At 46.7% G+C, this 20107-nt stretch overlaps 1 protein-coding gene across 4 annotated transcripts in view; it reads right to left on the bottom strand.

Moving 5' to 3' along the window:
• Positions 1–20107, bottom strand: part of DLGAP4 (DLG associated protein 4) — a 251795-nt gene that overhangs the window by 59019 nt on the left and 172669 nt on the right. Inside the window, exon 1 of one of the 4 annotated variants that reach the window (XM_007474283.3) lies at positions 11912–12376. The exons of the other annotated variants lie outside the window; for them this stretch is intronic. Coding sequence (XP_007474345.1) covers positions 11912–11942 — 31 coding nt within the window. The 5' untranslated portion in view covers positions 11943–12376. Of the gene's footprint in view, positions 1–11911; positions 12377–20107 lie in introns of those variants that run through there. 4 annotated transcript variants of the gene reach the window in all.

The raw sequence follows: 20107 nt of genomic DNA, 5'->3' as shown, positions 1-20107 counted from the left end.
TCTTGTGGATAGCTCCTCCTAATGTTGAGCTAAAATCTACCTCCCATTACTCTTAGTTCTCCTCTGCCAAAATCTAGTCCTTCTTCCACATGGCAGACATTCAAATACTTAAGACAGTGATTTGTGTGACTCTTCCCCCCAAGCCTTCTCTTTTCTGACTTACCTAATGTCACATAGTGAATTAAAGGCAGAGTCAAGCCTAGAATCTGTCAAATCTCCCGATTCTCAGACCTGGCCCCTCTTTTTTTTTTTATCATTTAAAAATATTAATATAGTATTTTCTTTTTCCCCAATTACATGTAACAATAATTTTTAACTCTCCTGGAGATAGAAGCAACTTGATTGATCTACACTGTGATCATGTGTGATCATGCAAAAGATATCTTGCCACATGGGTTATTTTTGGGAAGACTCATATAAAACAAAAACGCATGCACAAAAAGTGAAAAATAACATGCTTTGATGGGCATTTAGACTCCACCAGTTCTTCTTCTGGAGGCGGATAAGTGCTGGGCTCTTTTAAGCACCCAATTCTAGTACTGCCTAACTCTTAATAAGGGAAAATGTCATGTGAGTACTAACATTATGTAACCTCTGAGGCTCCGCACTTAAGAGAAAGAGAGAAACAAGGAAATGATTTTCTGCATGACCTTGGACAACTCCTTCTGGTACCTGGACCTCACCTCACAGACTTCCTACCTGTCAGATGAGAGGGAAGGACCAGAAGCTGTCTCCAAGGACCCTGGCTAGCCCTGACTGGGAAGGAATTTTCTGATTTCTGTTTTCTCTTCTTTGACCTGTGAAATTTCCCTGGCTCCTTAGCAGCTATTATATATGCAATCACAAGCACCCTCTAAGAAAAGCAAAAGCTACAGGTAAGGGCTCAGCTGGAGGTCATTTAACCATCCAAGCCATGCCCAGGCATTAGTGAGGCTGTCCCTCACAAGAGGCCTTTCAGCCCCCTGAAGTACTGGGTTATCCAATCCTGTTGATTATCTTTTTCATCAGTTCCCTCTTTTCCATATTCATGACCTCTGAGAAGCTTCTCTCTCCTTATACTTGTTCTCTGGGCCACCACTCTAGTCTCTTCCAATCCACCCTGAGCAGTCTGCCAATCTTCTTCATATACTTAGTCGGACCTCTGACATTTTACAGATGAGGAAACCGCAGACTAGGAAGGTGAAAACTTCCAAATCCCCGAGTAAAGAAGCCTCCTCTCAATTCCAGAAGTGTTTATTGTCTGCAATGTACATTTTAATAGTTCACAGATGTGAGCTGACAGAAGCCCTAGAGGCCATCTGATCCAACTTGTACCTGAGCAGGAAACCCTCTCTGGTGGATACATCCCTGGATGAGGAGATGCCTGTGTTGTGGAAATGACTCATCTCAGTTTTCATTCAACTGATCCTTCCACATCCCTGTCTCATCCCCTCCCTCTCCATCAGGATCATCTTCCTTGCTGGTTCATATCCTTCCTAAAATGTGACCTTCAGAACTAGAATGACTCTAGATGGGATTTGAGGGTAAGGGATAGCAAGAGGGACCAAATATCTCCCACTGTACTGCAATTAATCCAGCAGACAATCCTGTTACCTTTCTGGGGGAAGCTGTCACAATGTTGATACAAACAGAGCTGGATTCTGATTTGTTGGATACTTTGTAATGTGGTGGGTTTATGTAGAAAGGTTTTAAGTTCCCCAAAGTCAGGGACTATGCAATAAATACAGGCATCCTGGTCTAAGCACTGGATCAGAGAAGTCTGAAGATCTGAAGAGCTAGACTTTTAAGTCCAGAATCCTCCTTTTCTTGGTTGGATAACTGCTAGTAAATCATTTTCCTTTTCTAGGTCTCAGTTTCCTCATCTGTAAAATGGGGGCTAAAACTACCTGCCTGCCAGAAAGCTGTTGTGAGGGTCAAATGAGATAAGGTAAGCTCTCTAGAAATGTGAGCTATTATATAATGGAACTATTTTATAGGAGTAGTCTCCACCTTTGTCTCTGAAACCTGGGCTGTTTCTTTTTGTGGTGGCAAGGAACTAGAAACAAAGTAAATGCTTGTGATTGGGGAATAGCTAAACAAATTTCGGTACAGAAACATAAGGAAATATTATTTTGCTAGAGAATAAAGGATACAGAATGTGCTAAGATCTTTATGAACTGAGGCAAGGTGAAAAAAAGCAGGACATGGGAAGCAATTTTACACAGATACTACAAAATGTAAATGCAAAATACACCTCCTCCTCCTACCCACCCTCAATGAGGAATACTTTATAACATGTAATCTTAGTCCAGAAGTTGATAAGATATATCCCCACCCCCTTCTTTGTAGAGGTGGGGTTATGAATGTGGAACACCGCATATATTGACAGAATTCAGTTGGATGTTAATTAATTTTACTAAACTGCCCTTTCCTCTTTCCTTTTTCCTTCTTTGTTGAGAGGGATGACTCTGGAGAGAGGAAGAATACATTCCAAAATGACAAAGACAAAAGCTACCAATAAAAAGCCTGCCTCCCCTAAACAAAAATTGGTGCTGGGGGTCACGGAGACTGAAATCCTATTTACTACTGACCACTGGTTAGTCTCAGGGGGCCCAGAATCACAGGTTACTCACAGAAGTCACACCCTACATTTAAAACCCCATCTGGTGACAACATGCTGTTAGGGAGGGGCTTAGCACTAGATCATTCCTTTAGGTGACTAGTCAGAGTGGGGAGGAGACAGTGAAAGAAGGTAGGGTGGAATCTGAATGGCAGAGGGCCTAGACTTCTTAGGTAATGAGTTCCGTTTGGGTGAAGATATTTAAGCTGAGGCTGAGTAATCCTTTGTCAGGGATGTTGCAGGGGGAATTCCTGCTTAGACATGAATTGGATGAGATGACCTTGGAGGCCCCTTGCAATCTGGGGTTTTAAGGACCAAGTAAATGATACCTTATAGGACATTCAGGGCCTGTTTCCTTAGACAGAATAAAGGAGCTGGCCTGAGCTGATAGGCTAAGCTCCCTCTTGGCTTTAACATCTTACAAGAAAGCATGATAGAGGTGGAAGAGATCGTAAGAGATTCAATACTCTCATTTTACAAATGAGGAAACTGAGGCCTAAAGAGGGGAGTGACTTGCCCAAAGTTTAATAGCAAGCTGGTGGCAAAAGCCAGTAGTCCTGTCTGTGCTCAGCACAGAGAATCTAGCCAGGGATTCATTTCTTTGCCCACTATCTCCCTTCTTTTCTATTTCCAAGGCCTCTGCCTGGTCCAGTGGTAGAGTGGAAAAACAATGGGTATGAAGTTAGAGGATATAGGTTCAAATCCTGCCCCTAGTAGTTTGTACCTTTTTGATAGTGAGCAAGTCATTTCACTAAAGTTGTATTCAGAGCTGGGAAGTGGGGCATTTGGATAAGGGTTCTGAAACCTTTTTTGTGACCTGGACACTTTTGTCAATCTGGTGAAGCCTAAGGATGCCTTCTCAGAATGTTCTAAATACACAAAATAAAATGCATAGGATTACAAAGGAATACAATTATATTTAACTAATTAACCAAATATTTTTGAAAGTACACAAACCACTGATTTAGGCCAACCAACTTCATTTTATTTTTTAAACCTTTACTTCTATCTTAATATCACTTCTAAGATAGAGTGACAAGGGCTAGGTAATCAAGGTTAAGCTAGAAAGTGTCTGAGGTCACATTTGAACCCAGGACCTCTTGACTCCAGGCCAGAAGTACCACCCAGCTGCCTCTACCTTCTTCATTTTAAATGGGGGGAAATTGTGGCCCAGTAAACTGAAATGACTTGTCCCGGGGAATTAAGCAGCACAGGTGGCATGAATCTGAACTCAGATCTTTCTACTCCAAAGTTAATGCTCCTTCCCTCCATTCTGCTGCCTATCTAGCCTTGGAACCTAAGAAACTCAACCTCTTCAGTGAGGACTTCCCCAATCTCCTCTCTTCCTTGGTATTCCAATCTCTCCATCACAAGAGACTGGTGTGACGAGCCTGCTAAACACAGCACTTATCCTTGGAAAGGGGTCTCCTGGAGAAAACCCAAGCCTTTGCCCACTGTCAGTTTTGAGGTTAGATGGGGTCATCAGAAGCCTCCAGCAGCTGAAGCCTAAGAAGAGGCTGAGCCCAGGCCTGGCCAGCTGGTCATGAGCACTTCCTGGAAGCTGGGAGGGAGCCTGGGCGGGCTCCTCAGCACAGCTGCAGGCAAGATCATGTTTCCCTAGCAATGCCAGGGATGAACCGCTCAGGGCCAATGACTGACCCCAGAAGCTGAGGTACTCCTAGGAGCACTGGCAGGACCTTTGGAGGAGCTTCTGACTGCTGGACTTGGGAGTCAAAGCCCCAGCTTCTGGTGAAAGTGCCTCTGTGTCCATGACCTCTACAGTCTGCTCATGATTATCCTACATGCTGCCAATCTGGAAATGTAGGGAGAGTAGGATGGGATAATGAAAAGGGGGCTAAATGCAGAGGCAGGAACACTTAACTACCTGTGTGACCATAAGCAAGTTGCTCAACTTGTCTGGCTCCTATACCTCATTTATATAATGAGGGGAAAAGACAGACTGGGCAGCTAGGTGGCATGGTAGATAGGGTGCCAGGAAGAACCGAGTTCAAATCCAGGCTCAGACATTTAAGTTGTGTGACCCTGAACAAATCACTTAAACCCTGTTTGCCTCAGTTTCCTCATCTGGAAAATGAGCTGGAGAAGGAAATGGTAAGCTGCTCTAGTATCTTTGCCAAGAAAACTCCAAATGGGGCCAAAGAGCTGGTCACAATTGAAATGACTAAATAAAAGGGACAGAATAACCGGCCTCTGAGGTCTTCCAGCTCTTCATCTATGATTATCCTGTCACCCCCTTCCCCAGCCATTTAGTTACTCACCTTTGCCTTTGCTACAGTTCCTTATATCTAGAATACCTTGCTCTACCTTGGCTTGCTAAATTCTGACCCATTCTTTCAAGTCCAATTCAGATGCCACCTCTTCCAAGAGGTCTCCCCTGATCACTTCACTAAACTGAAGGCTCCTCACATGTAAAAATGAGAGGGTACTCACCCCACCACCCCATTAGATCCCTTCTAACTCTGAGAGTCTTTGTGACTGTTTATTTTTGTAATGCTTTCAGACGTTTCTAACGTGCTTATTCACAAAATAGCATGTATTTTTATTTACCACTTGTTCATCTTCAAGACTCCGAGTTTCCAGAGGGCAGGAAGAGTGACTTTCCATGTAAACTTCACATCTCCTGAGGCCTCTAGCACAGTACCACGATCCCCTGTAATGTTCTTTTTGGTATTCAATCACAGTCTGTCTCCTGAGATTTTAAATTACAAGTCTGGTCTCCCCAGCTGAACCAGACAGTCGTGGACAACAGGGAACAGATCTCTTCCCTCCCAGTGTGACCTGGCACAGAATGGAAAAGACTGCAGGGATCCTTGCTTTTTATTTTATTTATTTATTTTTTAAAACCCTTACCTTCCGTCTTGGAGTCAATACTGTGTATTGGCTCCAAGGCAGAAGAGTGGTAAGGGCTAGGCAATGGGGGTCAAGTGACTTGCCCAGGGTCACACAGCTGGGAGGTGGCTGAGGCCAGATTTGAACCTAGGACCTCTCGTCTCTAGGCCTGGCTCTCAATCCACTGAGCTACCCAGCTGCCCCCGATCCTTGCTTTTTAAGTGTTCTCAGATTGAATACAGTGGGGTCTCTGAATCCAGGCAATAGATTAGTTTCTACCGCAAAGGGAGACCCTGAACTTCTGTGAGCACTCCCACACAGCTGCTCAGATCCTAAAGAGGGGGCCTTCTCCAAGAGCCCCAGGCTCAATCCTTACCCCAATACTTCCTAGCTATGAGACAGATCATGGCTACATTTCTTCCCTTCTCTGGCCCTCAAGTTTCTAGCTTTTATTGTCATTCTTTAGTCATGTCCAGATACTTCCTGACCCCATTTGGGGTTTTCTTGGCAAAGATGCTGGAGCAGTTTGCCATTTCCTTCTCCAGCTCATTTTACAGATGAGGAAACAGAGGCAAATGGGGTGACGTAACTTGCTCAGGGTCACATAGCTAGTAAGCAGCTAAAACAGCATTTGAGCTCAGGAAGAAATGGTCTTCCTGACTCTAGGCCACCTAGTTGCTCCAAGTTCCTATTTATGTTACATTAAATCTCTAAAGTTTCTCCCAACTCGAAATCCTATAAGCCAGATATTTTGTGCCTGTGGAGGTTAAATATAAACAGCTCTTGGCTGGGAGTCAATTCTAGTTTCAGTTAGAGCATTAACATGCTGGGGTAAGTGTGACTTTGGACAAGTCTCTTTCCTTTGATAGATAAGGAATTTATTAAGTGTTTACTAGGTACAAAGCTAAGGTGTGAAAGGGTCAGGGTGGGGTGGGGGGTGGGATATAAACCCAAACATGCCTCAAGGGGTTTACCTTCTCATCTGCAGTGGAATTCTAATAGAGAAAAGAATTCTGGCATTGTCCAGCTTGACTATACACTGCTCTCCTAACTACACTCAATGGTTCAGCCAAATTGGCCTCCCACGAATCACTCCAGTTCTGGGGTTCCATGACTTTACACAGGCCATTTGGAAACACACTTTGTTCTCACCCGGACTCATTTTCTTCAAAGCTCAGCTTACACATTGCCTTCTCTCACAAAGCCTTCCTGATCCTTTCAGGTCCTAATGCCCTCCCTTCTCAAATTACCTTGTCTTTATTCTATACTATTTTATATTTATTTTATGCATCTGTTGTTTCCTAGGGTAGAGCGTGAACAGAGTCTGCTGCATTTTTGCTTTGTATTCCTAGAACCCAGCATAATACCTGGCACATGGTAGGTGATTAATAGATGTTTGTTGAATGACTGATCTCCACTCCCTTATCTGTAATATCAAGGGAATCATAAGAACCCATGGGCATCTTATGAATGAGATAGCTGCAGAGATTCTCTATTACAGGATGAGGCTGGAAAAGAAATAAGGTTATTTCCCTGACGAGGGCAAATGAGCAAGCAGTCAAAGTACCTAGTATTTCCAGTATACTCTGGAGAAGTGCACATAATCTCGGAGAGTGCCAGAGCTGGAAGGGGCATTAAGATCCGAGAAGAGAGGTCAAGACTTGACCAAAGTCACACAGCAAGTTAGTGCAAAAAGACAGGTGAGAACCCAGGACTCCTGATTTCCAGCTCAAGGTTTTGTAAAGAGGGTCAACAGATTATGTATGATCTATGATTAGGTTTTATTTTCTTCTTATGTCTCTGGCTCTTTAGTGTAGTGCAGATCTGAAAATGGCTCATGCCAGATAGCTGTGCCATAGGAGGCTGTGTTTCCAGATTTCTTTGAGATCCAAGAGTAACATACATATAATAAAGCAAATACATAATGGAAAAAAAAAAGTTCTGAATTGTATTTCTAAGTAATGGTAGCTCAGGGCATTTTCTAGGTGAGGAAACTAAGGTTTGGAACCAAAGACTGCAATCTGATGCCATCAGTTCAATTGAACCCAACAAGTATGTATTAAATGCTAGACTCTGACCCCCTTAATATGTCTTGCGCCCCCCCCCCTCCCCCACCTTGCCTTTGCCTGGGCTTTTTCCTATTCCTAGAATATCTTCCCTCCTCATTCCTTAAAAAGGACCACTCAAGGGGCAGCTAGGTAGCCCAGTGGATAGAGAACCAGGCCTGGAGACAGGAGGACTTTAGTTCAAATCTGGCCTCTGATACTTCCTAGTTGTGTGAACCTGGGAAAGTAATTTAATACTAATTGCCTAGCCTTTGCCCTTCTGTCTTAAGAGTTGTTACTAGGGCAAAAAGTAAGGGATTAAAAAAAAAAAGGCACCACTGAAATGTCTGAAACTCCTGGGGACCTTTCTCCCCACATAATGCTTTGCTTTGCATTTTTTAATGCATTTAAGTAAAAATAGGTGTTAAAAGTTCTTTGTTGCAGTCCCTTAGTAGATGGTAAAATCGAAGACCATGATTCATTTAATTCTTTTTTTCAATCTTCCATTTGTTCATCAAAGGAGTTACAGTCCTATAATTTAGTTTGAGGAGTCATCTCACTTGTCAACCCCCTTTACCCCCTACCTATGGAATAAGCCACAGCTCCTCCTTTCCTGCAAAAACTGGACTGAGAAAAAACCTGCCCATTTTATAAGCTCACATGCATAAAAGAACACATCTGGTTTTTCAACCTAGCTCTCACACCAGTTAAATGACTTTGCTACGATCACTTCTCTGAACTCTAAGAAGTGTACTGAAGGTAGAAACGATTCAGGAGGCCTGCTTTCCAGCCCTAACTCCAGCACCTCCATGGCCCCCCCCAAAAGTCCTAATAACTTCTTTGGCCCACTTCCCATACATGCAAGTTTAGGGTTCTGAGACCTGCCCAGGGTATAGACCTGGATTCACTTGGTCTCCAATTCTGCCAAGTGCCCCTGAATCCCGTGGGAGGGAGCTGACCCCAGATCATCTGTCCTTTCTGAAGCCTAATCCCAGCCCCAGCCCCAGCCCCAGCCTTCCACCTCTGGAATTCAACCAGTGACTCATAGAATTCAAGAATTGGAAAGGACCTCCCTGTCAGCTAGTTCAACCCATCCCAAAAGAAAAAGAATCTCTAGGGCAATACACCCAGTCTCAACTTCATAATCTCTAGATTATGTCTCCCCCATTCCACTCCCCCAAGGGAAGTCCATTTTCCTTTGGTATAGGTCTAAAAGGAAGTATTTCCTGACCGTAAGCCTACATTGGCAGATCCAGCATTGCTCCAAGTTCTCTGCGCATTGACCAAAGAAACCAAAACAATAGCCTTTTAAGTAGCTGGGAAGACAGGCTTTCCCATGCCCCATCCCAGCTCTTGCACAAGTGAAACATTCCCAATTCCATTAGCCAAACCCTCATGTGACATGGACTCAAGGCCTGACACCATTCCGGTGGGGCCTCCCCTAGTCATTCTCCAGCTTTTCAAAGCCCTTTTGAAAATCCGGCGTCCACAAGGGAATCCAATACCTGAGATGGGGTCTGAGCGGAGCAGAGAAGAGAGGCTCTTAAAGCTTGTGATTTCTGATGCTTGACACCCCATTACCCTCACTCCTAACCCAAGGGGATTAGGGACGGGACAGGAATTGACAACTAAATTCTGGGAGTTAGGCAGCATCCCACTGTCATCCTTTCCAATAGAGAGTGAAGATTGTGCTTCTTTTCCTCATCACAATGGGCATTTGCAAATCTAGCTTTTTTGGGGGGGGTGGGAGAGGAGGGAAGGGAACCTCAGGGTAAGCCAAGGCCAGACTCCTATACATACACTCAGACCATAAGGGCACCCTTCTAAGTGTCATGCCCTTGAGGGGAGCCCTCCCCCTGTGCTTCTGCCTTTGGAGGAAGTGTTGTGGAATAGGCAGACTATCCAGACTCACCTAAGATTTCTCTCTTGTCCCCCAAAGCGATCCATCAATGGCCCTTCTAAGCACGACAGCTCATACTTGGACAACTGCAGCTGCCTCTAAAATAGGTCATAGATGGATCATGGGTCTAGAGATGGAAAGAATCTTTGAGGCTAGCTTGACCAACCTGCTCACTTTGCAGATGAAGGAACTGAGGCTCAGAGAAGTTAAGTAACACAAGGTCACAAAGGATGTTAAGTGATACAAAGGCATAGATAGGTAATCAAAGGACTTGGATTCAAATCCTGAATGGATGTATGAATTTGGCAAGTCTCTTTCTGGACCTCAGATTCCTCCATGTATAAGTTCTCAGAGGACCACAATTAGGACTTGGATCCAGAGATATCATGAAGCTGTAACTTTTCACTTTTTGAAGAAAAGAAAGTAGCTTCAAGGTCACACAAGTAGTAAATAGCAGGTCTGAGGTTCAAATATAGGTTCTCTGACTCCAAAATCAGTTTTCTTTGCAGGTTCCTCACAGTAGTTATTGTGGCTTGTGCTTTGTAAATAGTAGGCGCAGTGGAAAAGAGAGCATCGATTGCCCTTGGGCTGCCTTTACAAAGGCCATTCTCTCTGGCTGAATCTGCAGGGTTCTTCTAGGTAAGGGACCACCAAGAGGTCACCAGGGTTTCTTCCTCTCCAATTAAATTCATTTAACATGTATTTCTATTGATAACAATCAACCAACAAACTACAGATCTAAAGGAAGAGAGAGCAGTCTCCAAATCGATTTGAAGGCTGGAAGGAGGGATGCTCTAAAGCTATTACTGTCCCAATTCTAAAGTATGGATTTCTATGAAATAAAGGAACTTCCCATCCACTAGCACTGTTTGCTCTATTAGCTGTGTTGCAAAAGAGGGGGCTTTTATTAGCCTCATTTTTATAGAAGAGTAGAGGCCTTCCATAGAGGTACAGTGCCTTACTGTACTGTACTGTCTCATTTGGACCAGATCTCCTTATTCCCAAGCCAGAGCTCTCTTTCCCACTCCACCACTGTTATCTCATGGTTTTTGCCTCTTCCTGTGTAGTTCCTACTTTTGAGTCTGCCAAAATGAGGCAAGGCTCCACTGAGATATAGTGCCTGGCATATATCAGACGCTATATAAATATAAATGCTTGTTATCCTCCTTCCTCTGTCCCTGAACTGACATTATGGCCTGGAAGAAGGTCCATTCATTTCTTAGGGCCTTGATTTCCTCATCTGGAAATGAAGGGGCCAGAGTTAATGATCCTTAAGTTTCCTTCTGGCTCTTAGGTTTTCCAAGCAACCTCCTCCCTGTTTAGAATTTTTTGTGTTTCTGGGTCTTTGTTCCCTTGTGAGACTGATGGGAAGGAATTGGGGGTTGAGGAGGGAGGTCCTTTTGCTGCTTGGGGCTGTGTCGCCAAGAGAAGGGGGTGGATGAGCAGGGCTTAACTCTGGGTACACTGAGTCACTCCCTCTCAGGAACAGGCTGTCAGCTAGTGCAACAGGCACACACACACACACACACACACACAAAGGCAGAAGGCAGTTTAAGGAGGTTAGAAGAGAAGGGAGAGAGAGGGAGGGGGTCCCTTACATGAGAGGATGGAAAATACAACAGACTATTTCAACAGCCCTTCCCAATGGCGCGCACCCGCCTATCATTACAGGCCCAGCTTAATTACCCATCATTATAAACTGGATCCACAATAGATGCCAACTGCCTTTTTTTCCTAGGGACAGACAGCTTCTCTTCCCTTATTCCCCCCCTCCCAACTACCAGCAGGGAGAATCTCCATAATGTCACATTGAGAGTTACTCCCCCTTATCCTTAAATAGCTGTGAGATGGTCTGGATCCTTGTCTCTTAGTGGGGAATAGGTAGACCGGTGCCAACAGACTGCTGTAGGCAGGGTTCTTCCTAGGAAAGCCCTGAGGAGGACAGGGAGACTCCTGCAAAGTTTCGCCTCAAAAACACCAGTTCACAGAAGCTGTCTAGGGCTCCCGGGGCTAGTAGAGGACAACTCAAACTGAGGAACCGGCATCTCTATTTCCCCACCCCAAACCTGGACTCCCAGAAATAAACGGGAGCTGAGCTCATATCCTGTGGGGATCTGAAATAGCCCAGGCAGGTTAAAATAGCGCAGCGAGCCCCTGGCAGCATAGAGTCGGGTCGGCCCAGGCCAGGCAAGCAGAGTCCACTCGATCCTCGTCCCCTGCCGGGGGAGCTCAGACATCCGCACCCCAAGCCAGGCCGGGGGCCCTCCCCCCACGCGCCCCCGCGCACAAAGCAGAAGCCCCCTCCCCCATTCCCAGGGCGTGGGCCCCCAGCCCCGCTTTGTTAACGAGCCTTCGAGCATTCCCTCCGGGGCCAGCCAGACAAGCCGAACCGAGCCGAGCCAAGCCGAGCCGAACAGAGCCGAGCCGGACCGAGCCCCCGGGGCCGGACTCGGCCCCTCATGCCGGCGCGGGGGGAGGACAAGGGGGGCAAAAAACCACAAAATCGCTTCCACTCACATTGCTTCAAGAGGTCCAGACACAAAGCCATGAGACCCGAGGGGCGTAGGGGCGGAGAGAGAGACAGAAAAAGAGAAGGAGAGAAAGAGAGAAAGAGAGAGAGAGAGAGAGACAGAGAGAGAGACACACAGACAGAGGGCGGGGAGGCGGCAGTGCCTCGGTCTGCTCCGGGAGGAGGAGTCCCCTTGACTGCCAAAGGCCGGAGCCCGGGAGGAAGCTCCGGAGTCCGCCCCGCCCCGCCCGCTCCCGGCACAAAGCCCCGGCGTGGCCGGTCCGTCGGCGCTGGGCTGCACGCACGGGGGCCCGAGCCCGGACACCAGGACGGCCGCGGCGCTGGCGCTGGGGGAGAGAAGGCGGCGGCTCGCGGCTCGGCCAGAGCCGGGGGCGCACGGAGACAGGGAGAGCCCGGTGGGGGCGGCTGCACTCACCCTCCTCCCTTGCTCAGCCCCGGCCGCTTCGGTGATGTACTTGCAAGGGGAGGGGCCTCTGGGTTAAAGCCCCGCGCGCGGCCCCACCTCCGGGCCGCGTCACCGGCCGCGCGGCGGCTCCCCCAGCCGCTCCTCCAGCCTCTCCCCCTCCCTCCTCCCAGAGCTCTGGGGCGCGGCGGCGGCGGCGAGGTGGGGGTGCCCGGGGAAGGAAAGGATTTAGGACGCATGCACGCGCACACGCAATAAACCGCGCCAGGCGCACGCAGGAAATCCACGCTCATGTGTGCACGTTCCCGCCCCGGAGGCGTGGAGGGGTGCACATATGCAGCCCCATGCACATCCGACAGGGCGGGAGTGCACGCGCACACGAGCGAGGGTAGGACTGGATGGACGTGCACTTACACAGGGCAAGGGGATGAAGCGAGGAGGAAGCATGCGTGCACAGGCACAATCAGGCGTGTACGCCCAGGCGCAACTACACTCCATTTGGGAGCGCGCTTACGCACGTGCATACTTCCCTCACGGGCGGGTGCACGCACACTGCACGAACGCGCACGTGTCCTATGCACATTGGGACCAGCGTGGGCACACCCACTCACAAACCTCCCGTCCGCTGTGCCTTAAGTCCAGCTGGAGTGGGAGAGGGCTACTTCGCTAGACCACTCTGCCTTGGCGGGGGAGGGGAATGGGGGATACTCGCAGCTACTAGTTCACCCCGTCATAGCTGCGCCCCTCATGGGACCCCCCCGTGTGCTTTTACCAGCTGGCATCCCGCACATGCTCAGTGCGGAAGTTTCAGGCTGGTGCCCACGGCCCAGCCGTTGGTACCTTTGGAAAACACGAGTAGTGGCGTGCGCGAACGGCCCCCTAGGCCAGCTCTGCTCAGCCCACACCATCTTGCGGCTGGGGGCTGACTGCGCTCTGACAACTTCTCCCCATTCTCACCTTAGACCCTACCCCTTTCTCTTCTTTTGTCCTCCTCCTCCCTGGGCCAATGGTCAGCGCCATGGCCTCCCTAAGCAAGCGCCAATTCCAAAGGATGTCCAGGACGAGGCAGACCGTGATCTTTACATGCAAAAACTTCTCTCCATCCAATAGCTGAGGACCCTTCTACAAAATCCTATTGGTCTTCAAGAGTAGAAAAAACATGTAAGAGAGGAACTTTCCGAATCACAAATAGGACTAGAGGGCTAGTGGATTTGCTACAGCACTTTACTGAAGAGTTAACAGGTCCAGTGTGAGAAAGGAGTTTGCTGTCATTACTTTTAAATATCATATCTTCCTTCAAATTCTACAAACTCTTGCTTCTAGCTCCTCCCCTCCACCCACACCTTCAAGACTTCAAACCTAGATTGCTGCAATCATCTCCTAACTGGTCTGCCTCCCTCCAGGCTTTTCCTTTACAATTCATTCCCTAGGAGCTATATTTTTCCTAAAGCAACACTAGAACAGATATGATTATAGATTTAGGGCTGGAAAGGACTTCAGGGGGTCATCTAAACACAATCCTTTCATTTTGCAGAAGAGGAAAAGGTGGCTCCAGAGACATTAAAAGATCTGCTCAAGAATTCATTACTACCCTATTCAAAAACCTTCTGTGGATCCCTATTTCCTGTGGAAGAAAGTATAAAGGCCTGACCCTGGCATTCAAAGCCCACCACAACTTGGATCCCCGCTACCAGTGCAGATTTATTGGATGCTTTTTATGTCACTCTACATTCAGTTAAGCATTCTACTTTGTCCCTGGTTCTCCAATGACTAATGGAGAAGAATCTTGAGAGAAGGATCTCATTCTTTACTCATATATTCAAGTGGTTCCCTATTGGTTCTAGGATCAAACATCCCATATCAAACTCCTTTTTGTCATTAGTTCTTTACAACTTGGCCCAACCTACCTGTCCAGTCTCCCTTTCCTCCACTCTTGATCTACCCAAATTCTTGTATTCTTCGCAAAGGATACTCCAATTTCCCACCTTAGTGCCTTTGCACTGCTTGTCCCCCATGCCAGAATACTTTCCCAACCTCACTATAGACTTCCCTTTCAGGCTCAGTTCAAGTGTCACCTCCCACAAGATACTTTTGCCAAAATAACTTTGTATTTATTTTGTATGGGTCTTATAACACACCCTTCCCACAATCCCCTCCCCAGACTCTCTTTAAGGGTAAAGGATGTTCTTTTTAATCCACAGTGCCCACTAATAAATGGTTGTTGAATTGAACTGGAATAATTTCCTAGTTTTAGGCCTTAGTCTCCTGATCTGTAAAATTGGATAACCCCTCCCCAGCATGGACCACTGAGTGGATAGAGCACCAGGCCTGGAATCAGAAAGACCTGAGTTTGAATCTGACCTCAGAAATTTGTTATATGACTCTGGTAAGTCACTTAACCCTATTTGCCTTAGTTTCCTTATCTATTAAATGAGTTAGAGAAGGAAATGGCAAATCACTTCAGTATTTCTGCCAAGAAAACCCCAAATGGGGTCATGGAGAATTAAACATGACTGAAAATGATTGAACATGTTGCTCATCAACCCTCAGTAAGTTATTGTGTTGATCAAATGAATAATAACATTAAAACATTTTAAAAGCCAATATAGTATAAAATGATAATAATATAAACCTTATCTATAACATCCCTGTGAAGTAGATAAGGCAGGTATTACTTTCCTTGTTTCCTAGATGGGGAAACTGAGGGTGGGGTTATGTGACTTACCCAGGGCCACACAAGTAGTACATGTCAGCACAATATCAAAACCCGAACGTGGGTCTTTTGACCAAAACCCTTTCCACTATATAGCAGCCTTACTATTTATTCTTGGGTTACTGAAACCCTCCCACTGAAAGAATGGAAGTTTTGGTGGGGTGGAGGAAAGACAGTGCCTGGCACATAGTTAAATGCTTGTTTCCTTCTTTTTTTTTTAAACCCTTACCTTCCATCTTGGAATCAATACTCTGTATTGGCTCCAAGGCAGAAGAGTGGTAAGGATTAGGTAATTAGACAATTAGGGGTTAAGTGACTTGCCCAGGGTCACACGGCTGGGAAGTGTCTGAGGCCAGATTTGAACCTAGGACCTACTGTCTCTGGGCCTGGCTCTCCATCCACTGAGCTGCCCAGCTGCCCCTGTTTCCTTCTTTTCTTGCCTGCTACCTTGGTGTACACTCTGGAGGCTCAGTTCTCCTAACTGACCTGCTTGTTGTTCTTCTCTCTCTGTGACTCTGACTGTCTGTCTGCCTCTCTCTCTCATGCAAGTCTGACTGCTCACTCTGGAAAAGTCCAGACCTTAGTGTGTACCTTTCTGCTTAATCTCCTGGGGCTTTGTGAATTCTTCCTGGGAAAGGTGGTAGGATAGAACACAAGAGAATCCTGGACTTTTTGGATATCAGAGTTGGAAGTCCTTAGAGATCATAGTATCCAACTTCATCATCTTATAAATTAGGAAAAAAAGGAAAGAAGGGAAAGCTAGGTGGCTTGGTGGCTAGAGAGCTAGGCTGAGAGATGGGAGGTCCTGCGTTCAAATCTGAACTAGGACCCTTCCTGGATGTACGACCACCAGGCAAGTCATTTAACCACTTAACACCAATTGAACCTTGGAACCAACACTTAATAATGATTAGACCAAGGTAGAAGGTGAGGGTTTGGAAAAAAAAAAGAGAGAAAGAGCTTGTCCATGGTCACCTGATGAATTGATGGCAGAACCAGAGCTAGGCCCTAGCTCTTTGTAGTTCTGCTCCTCAGCTCTCTTCCCCCCACCTGTGATACACCTTCCACCCCACAGCTACTGGAAGATGCCACTAGGAAGCATTTATTCCCTAGATGTTGCTGAGGTGGAGGGCTCTGTCCAGGTAGGCATCATAGTAGTCCCTAACCAGCTGCATCCACTGACAGCTGAGTTTGGCTAAGATTTGAGGAGTGGGGTGGAGGGCAGTATGTGCTTCCTCTCTGTGACATCTTCTTTTGTTTTTTCCTCAGTGTAACTTGACTTGAATCGAATACCAACAATGATTCATACAAGTTAGGGACAGAGACTATGTCCCATGGAGAGCATCTGATGCTGTGTGGAGACAGCAAGACCTGTTGACTCCACCCCTGGCACAGCAGCTATTGGGTCAGGGCAGCATTTAAGTCCTATTCTTTGCCCCTACTTCATATTACATCCAATATGGATGTTATCATTAAGCTGTGGCCAGCCAGCTTTCACTCCACATGAAGGAGGCAGCAGGGTCACTGAGTTTTCTGCTAAGGAAAGAAGATGGAGATCTATACTGAGGCACAGAGTATAAGTGACACAGAATGATTAACACAGAGAGGAGAAAGGCAGCCAGTGAGTGAGACAGAGAGTAAGAGGGAGGGGAAGGAAGTGGAGAGAGGGAGAGGGAGAGGGAGAGAGAGAAGGGGGAGAGAAAGAGAGAGAAAGACAGAGACAGACAGAGACAGAGACAGACAGAGAGACAGAGAGAGAGGGAGAAAGAGAGACAGAGAGAGAGAGGAGAAGAGAGAGAGAGGAGAAGGAGAGAGAGAGGGAGAGAAGAGAAAGAGACAGAGAGACAGAGAGAGAGGGAGAAAGAGAGAGACAGAGAGAGAGGGAGAGAAAGAGAGAGACAGAGACAGAGAGAGAGGGAGAGAGACAGAGAGAGGGGGAGAGAGAGGGAGAGAAGAGAGAGAGAAAAAGAGAGAGAGGGAGAGAAAGAGAGAGAAAGAGAGACAGAGACAGAGAGAGAGATAGAGAGAGAGAGAGGGAGAAAGAGAGACAGAGACAGAGAGAGACAGAGAGAGAGAGAGGGAGAAAGAGAGACAGAGAGAGACAGAGAGAGAAGAGAAGAGAGAGAAAGAGAGAGAGAGAGACAGAGAGAGAGGGAGAAAGAGAGAGAGACAGAGAGAGAGGGAGAGAAAGAGAGAGACAGAGACAGGGAGAGACAGAGAGAGATAGAGAGAGAGGGAGAAAAGAGAGAGAGAAAAAGAGAGAGAGGGAGAGAAAGAGAGAGACAGAGACACAGAGAGAGACAGAGAGAGAGAGAGAGGGAGAAAGAGAGACAGAGACAGAGAGAGACAGAGAGAGACAGAGAGAGAGGGAGAAAGAGAGACAGAGAGAGACAGTGAGAGAAGAGAAGAGAGAGAAAGAGAGAGAGAGACAGGGAGAGAGACAGAGAGAGGGGGAGAGAGAGGGAGAGAAGAGAGAGAGAAAAAGAGAGAGAGGGAGAGAAAGAGAGAGACAGAGACACAGAGAGAGACAGAGAGAGAGAGGGAGAAAGAGAGACAGAGACAGAGAGAGACAGAGAGAGAGAGAGGGAGAAAGAGAGACAGTGAGAGAAGAGAAGAGAGAGAAAGAGAGAGAGAGAGAGGAGAAGAGAGAGAGAGAGGAGAAGAGAGAGACAGAGAGAGGGAGAAAGAGAGAGAGAGAGGGAGAGAAAGAGACAGACAGAGAGACAGAGAGGGAAAGAAGAGAGAGAAAAGAGAGAGAGGGAGAGAAAGAGAGAGAGAGGGAGAGAAGAGAGAAAGATAGAGAGAGGGAGAGAGAGAGAGAGGGAGAGAGAGAGAGGAGAAGAGAGAGAAAGAGAGAGAGAAGGAGAGGGAGAGAAGAGAGAGAAAGAGAGAGACAGAGGGAGAAAGAGAGACAGAGAGAGAGGGAGAGGAGAAAGAGAGGGAGAGACAGAGACAGAGAGAGAGACACAGAGAGAGAAAGAGAGGGAGGGAGAGAGAGACAGAGACAGAGAGAGAGACACAGAGAGAGAGAGAAAGAGAGGGAGGGAGAGAGAGACAGAGAGAGAGAGAGAGAGAGAGAGAGAGAGAGAGAGAGAGAGAGAGAGAGAGAGAGAGAGAGAGAGAGAGAGGGAGGGAGGGAGGGAGAAATTAAGAGACAAAGGCAAAATGACAGAAGGAAATGGAAGCATTCCCCAGCTTGTTTGACCCTGGGCATGTTTCAGGGCCAGCATTAAAGAAGTCTGCCAGCTGTCAGTGTGCTTGTCTGTTTGTCTGTGTGCATGTCCATGTGCTTGAGAAGTTGGAGCAGCCTCACAACACACCACAGGCAGGGGCTAATGTGCTCCCTGCCAGGCTGCTTGAGAAAGCTATTTCTGGAATGCGAAATCTGGGTCAGAAAGAAGGAGGCGGGAAGAAGGGAAGTACGTATGTTCCTCTGGAAGGACATATGGAAGACCAGTCCAGGGCCTGAGCCTGAGGCCCATCCAAGCCTGGGGCCCTCTACCCTGAATTTTTGCCCTTCTCCACCTGGCTGCTTTCCAACCTGCCCCATCCCCTCCTTTTCCTTCCAGTTTGGCAAGGCCTCATTTTCCCTGGGTGACAGCTGCTGCCTGAGCATTCTTGGGCAGGTCATTAGACTAATTACAATTGATCCTCTGGGTATAGTCCTTTCAAGTTTACAGAAACATTAATTTTCTCATAGATCTCCTTAGCCATAAACTGAAGACAGGTTAAGGATGACTGTCTCCATTTTACAGAGAAGGAAAATGGGGAACAGAGAAAAATGACTTGCGTAAGGTCATATAGTAAGTACCCAAGCTGGGTTTTTTTTCTTACCGAGTTTCCATGTCTCACCCAGGATGGAAGTAGTCACTCACAGATCAATCCCATTATTGATTGGCATAAGAACCTGTTCTGTTTCTGACCTGGGCCTGTTCCTTTCTCCTTAGGCAGCCTAGCAGACTTCCACTTCTGGCAGCTCACATATTAATGTTGGACTTAGTTTGGCTGCCACAGCTCAGAACTCCTGAGCTCAAGGGGTCCATCAGTCTCAAGCTCTCCAGCAGAAAAGATTATAGGGGCCATACTTGGCCAAGCTAGGATTTCAACCCAGATTTCTGATCTATGAATCCAGGGATGGATATTTCCACTGTACCACAAAACTAAGTTTAGCTTTTTTTTTCTTTTTTTGCTCCAAACTGCTCATCCTTTTATCTCTCCTATCTCTGTTTGTAGCACTACCATTTATTCTATGTTCCAGGATGGATGCCCTCTTGGATTTCTCCCTTTTCTTATTTGATGACAGCCAACCTTCTGGCCTCCCAAGATCATCATTAATCCCAATTCTTTTGTTCATTTTCTGGCATCAGGAACAAAGGATTTTGAAGTGAAAAGGGGCTCCGTGATATCTTGGTGTGGTGGATTAGAGCACTGGATGGGAAAGGCATGAAGGTCATGGTTCAGAATCCTGCCTTGGATACCTATTAGCTGTGTGACCATGATCAAAGCCCGTATCCTCTCTCAGCAGCTTCCTCATCGAAAAAGTGAAGGGTCTGGACTTGACCTAAGATTACTTCAAGTTCTGTGACTATCTAGTTCAAACCTTTCATTTCTCAGAATAGGTCAACTGGAAACAAGAAGCTGAGCCAGGATTTGAACCTAATTCCAAATCAAATTTTCTTTCTACCACTTTATCTCTTCATAGTCTAGTGCTAATTTTTTATTTTTTGAACTGAGCCTTTAGTGAGAACTCCTTCTACCAAAGCAGACAGGCAATTGTCCTGCAATTTTAAAGTCTCAGAGAGTTGCCTGGGCATGTACAAGTTTTTTTGTTTGTTTGTTTGTTTTAATTCTTACCTTCCATCTTAGAATCACTACTATGTATTGGTTCCAAGGCAGAAGAGAGGTAAGAGCTAGGCTGTTGGCGTTAAGTGACTTGCCCAGGGTCACACAGTTAGGAAGTACTTGTCTGAGGTCATATTTGAACCCAGGACTTCCCACCTCCAGACCTGGCTCTATTCACTGAGCCATCTAGCTGCCCTGCACATTGTCAAGTTAAGTGACTTGCCC

Source organism: Monodelphis domestica, chromosome 1, assembly GCF_027887165.1.
Source record: "Monodelphis domestica isolate mMonDom1 chromosome 1, mMonDom1.pri, whole genome shotgun sequence".
In the NCBI taxonomy this organism is placed as follows: Eukaryota; Metazoa; Chordata; class Mammalia; order Didelphimorphia; family Didelphidae; genus Monodelphis; species Monodelphis domestica.
The sequence above is the reverse complement of the archived record's forward strand: the minus strand, read 5'-3'. Positions and strand labels throughout refer to the sequence as shown.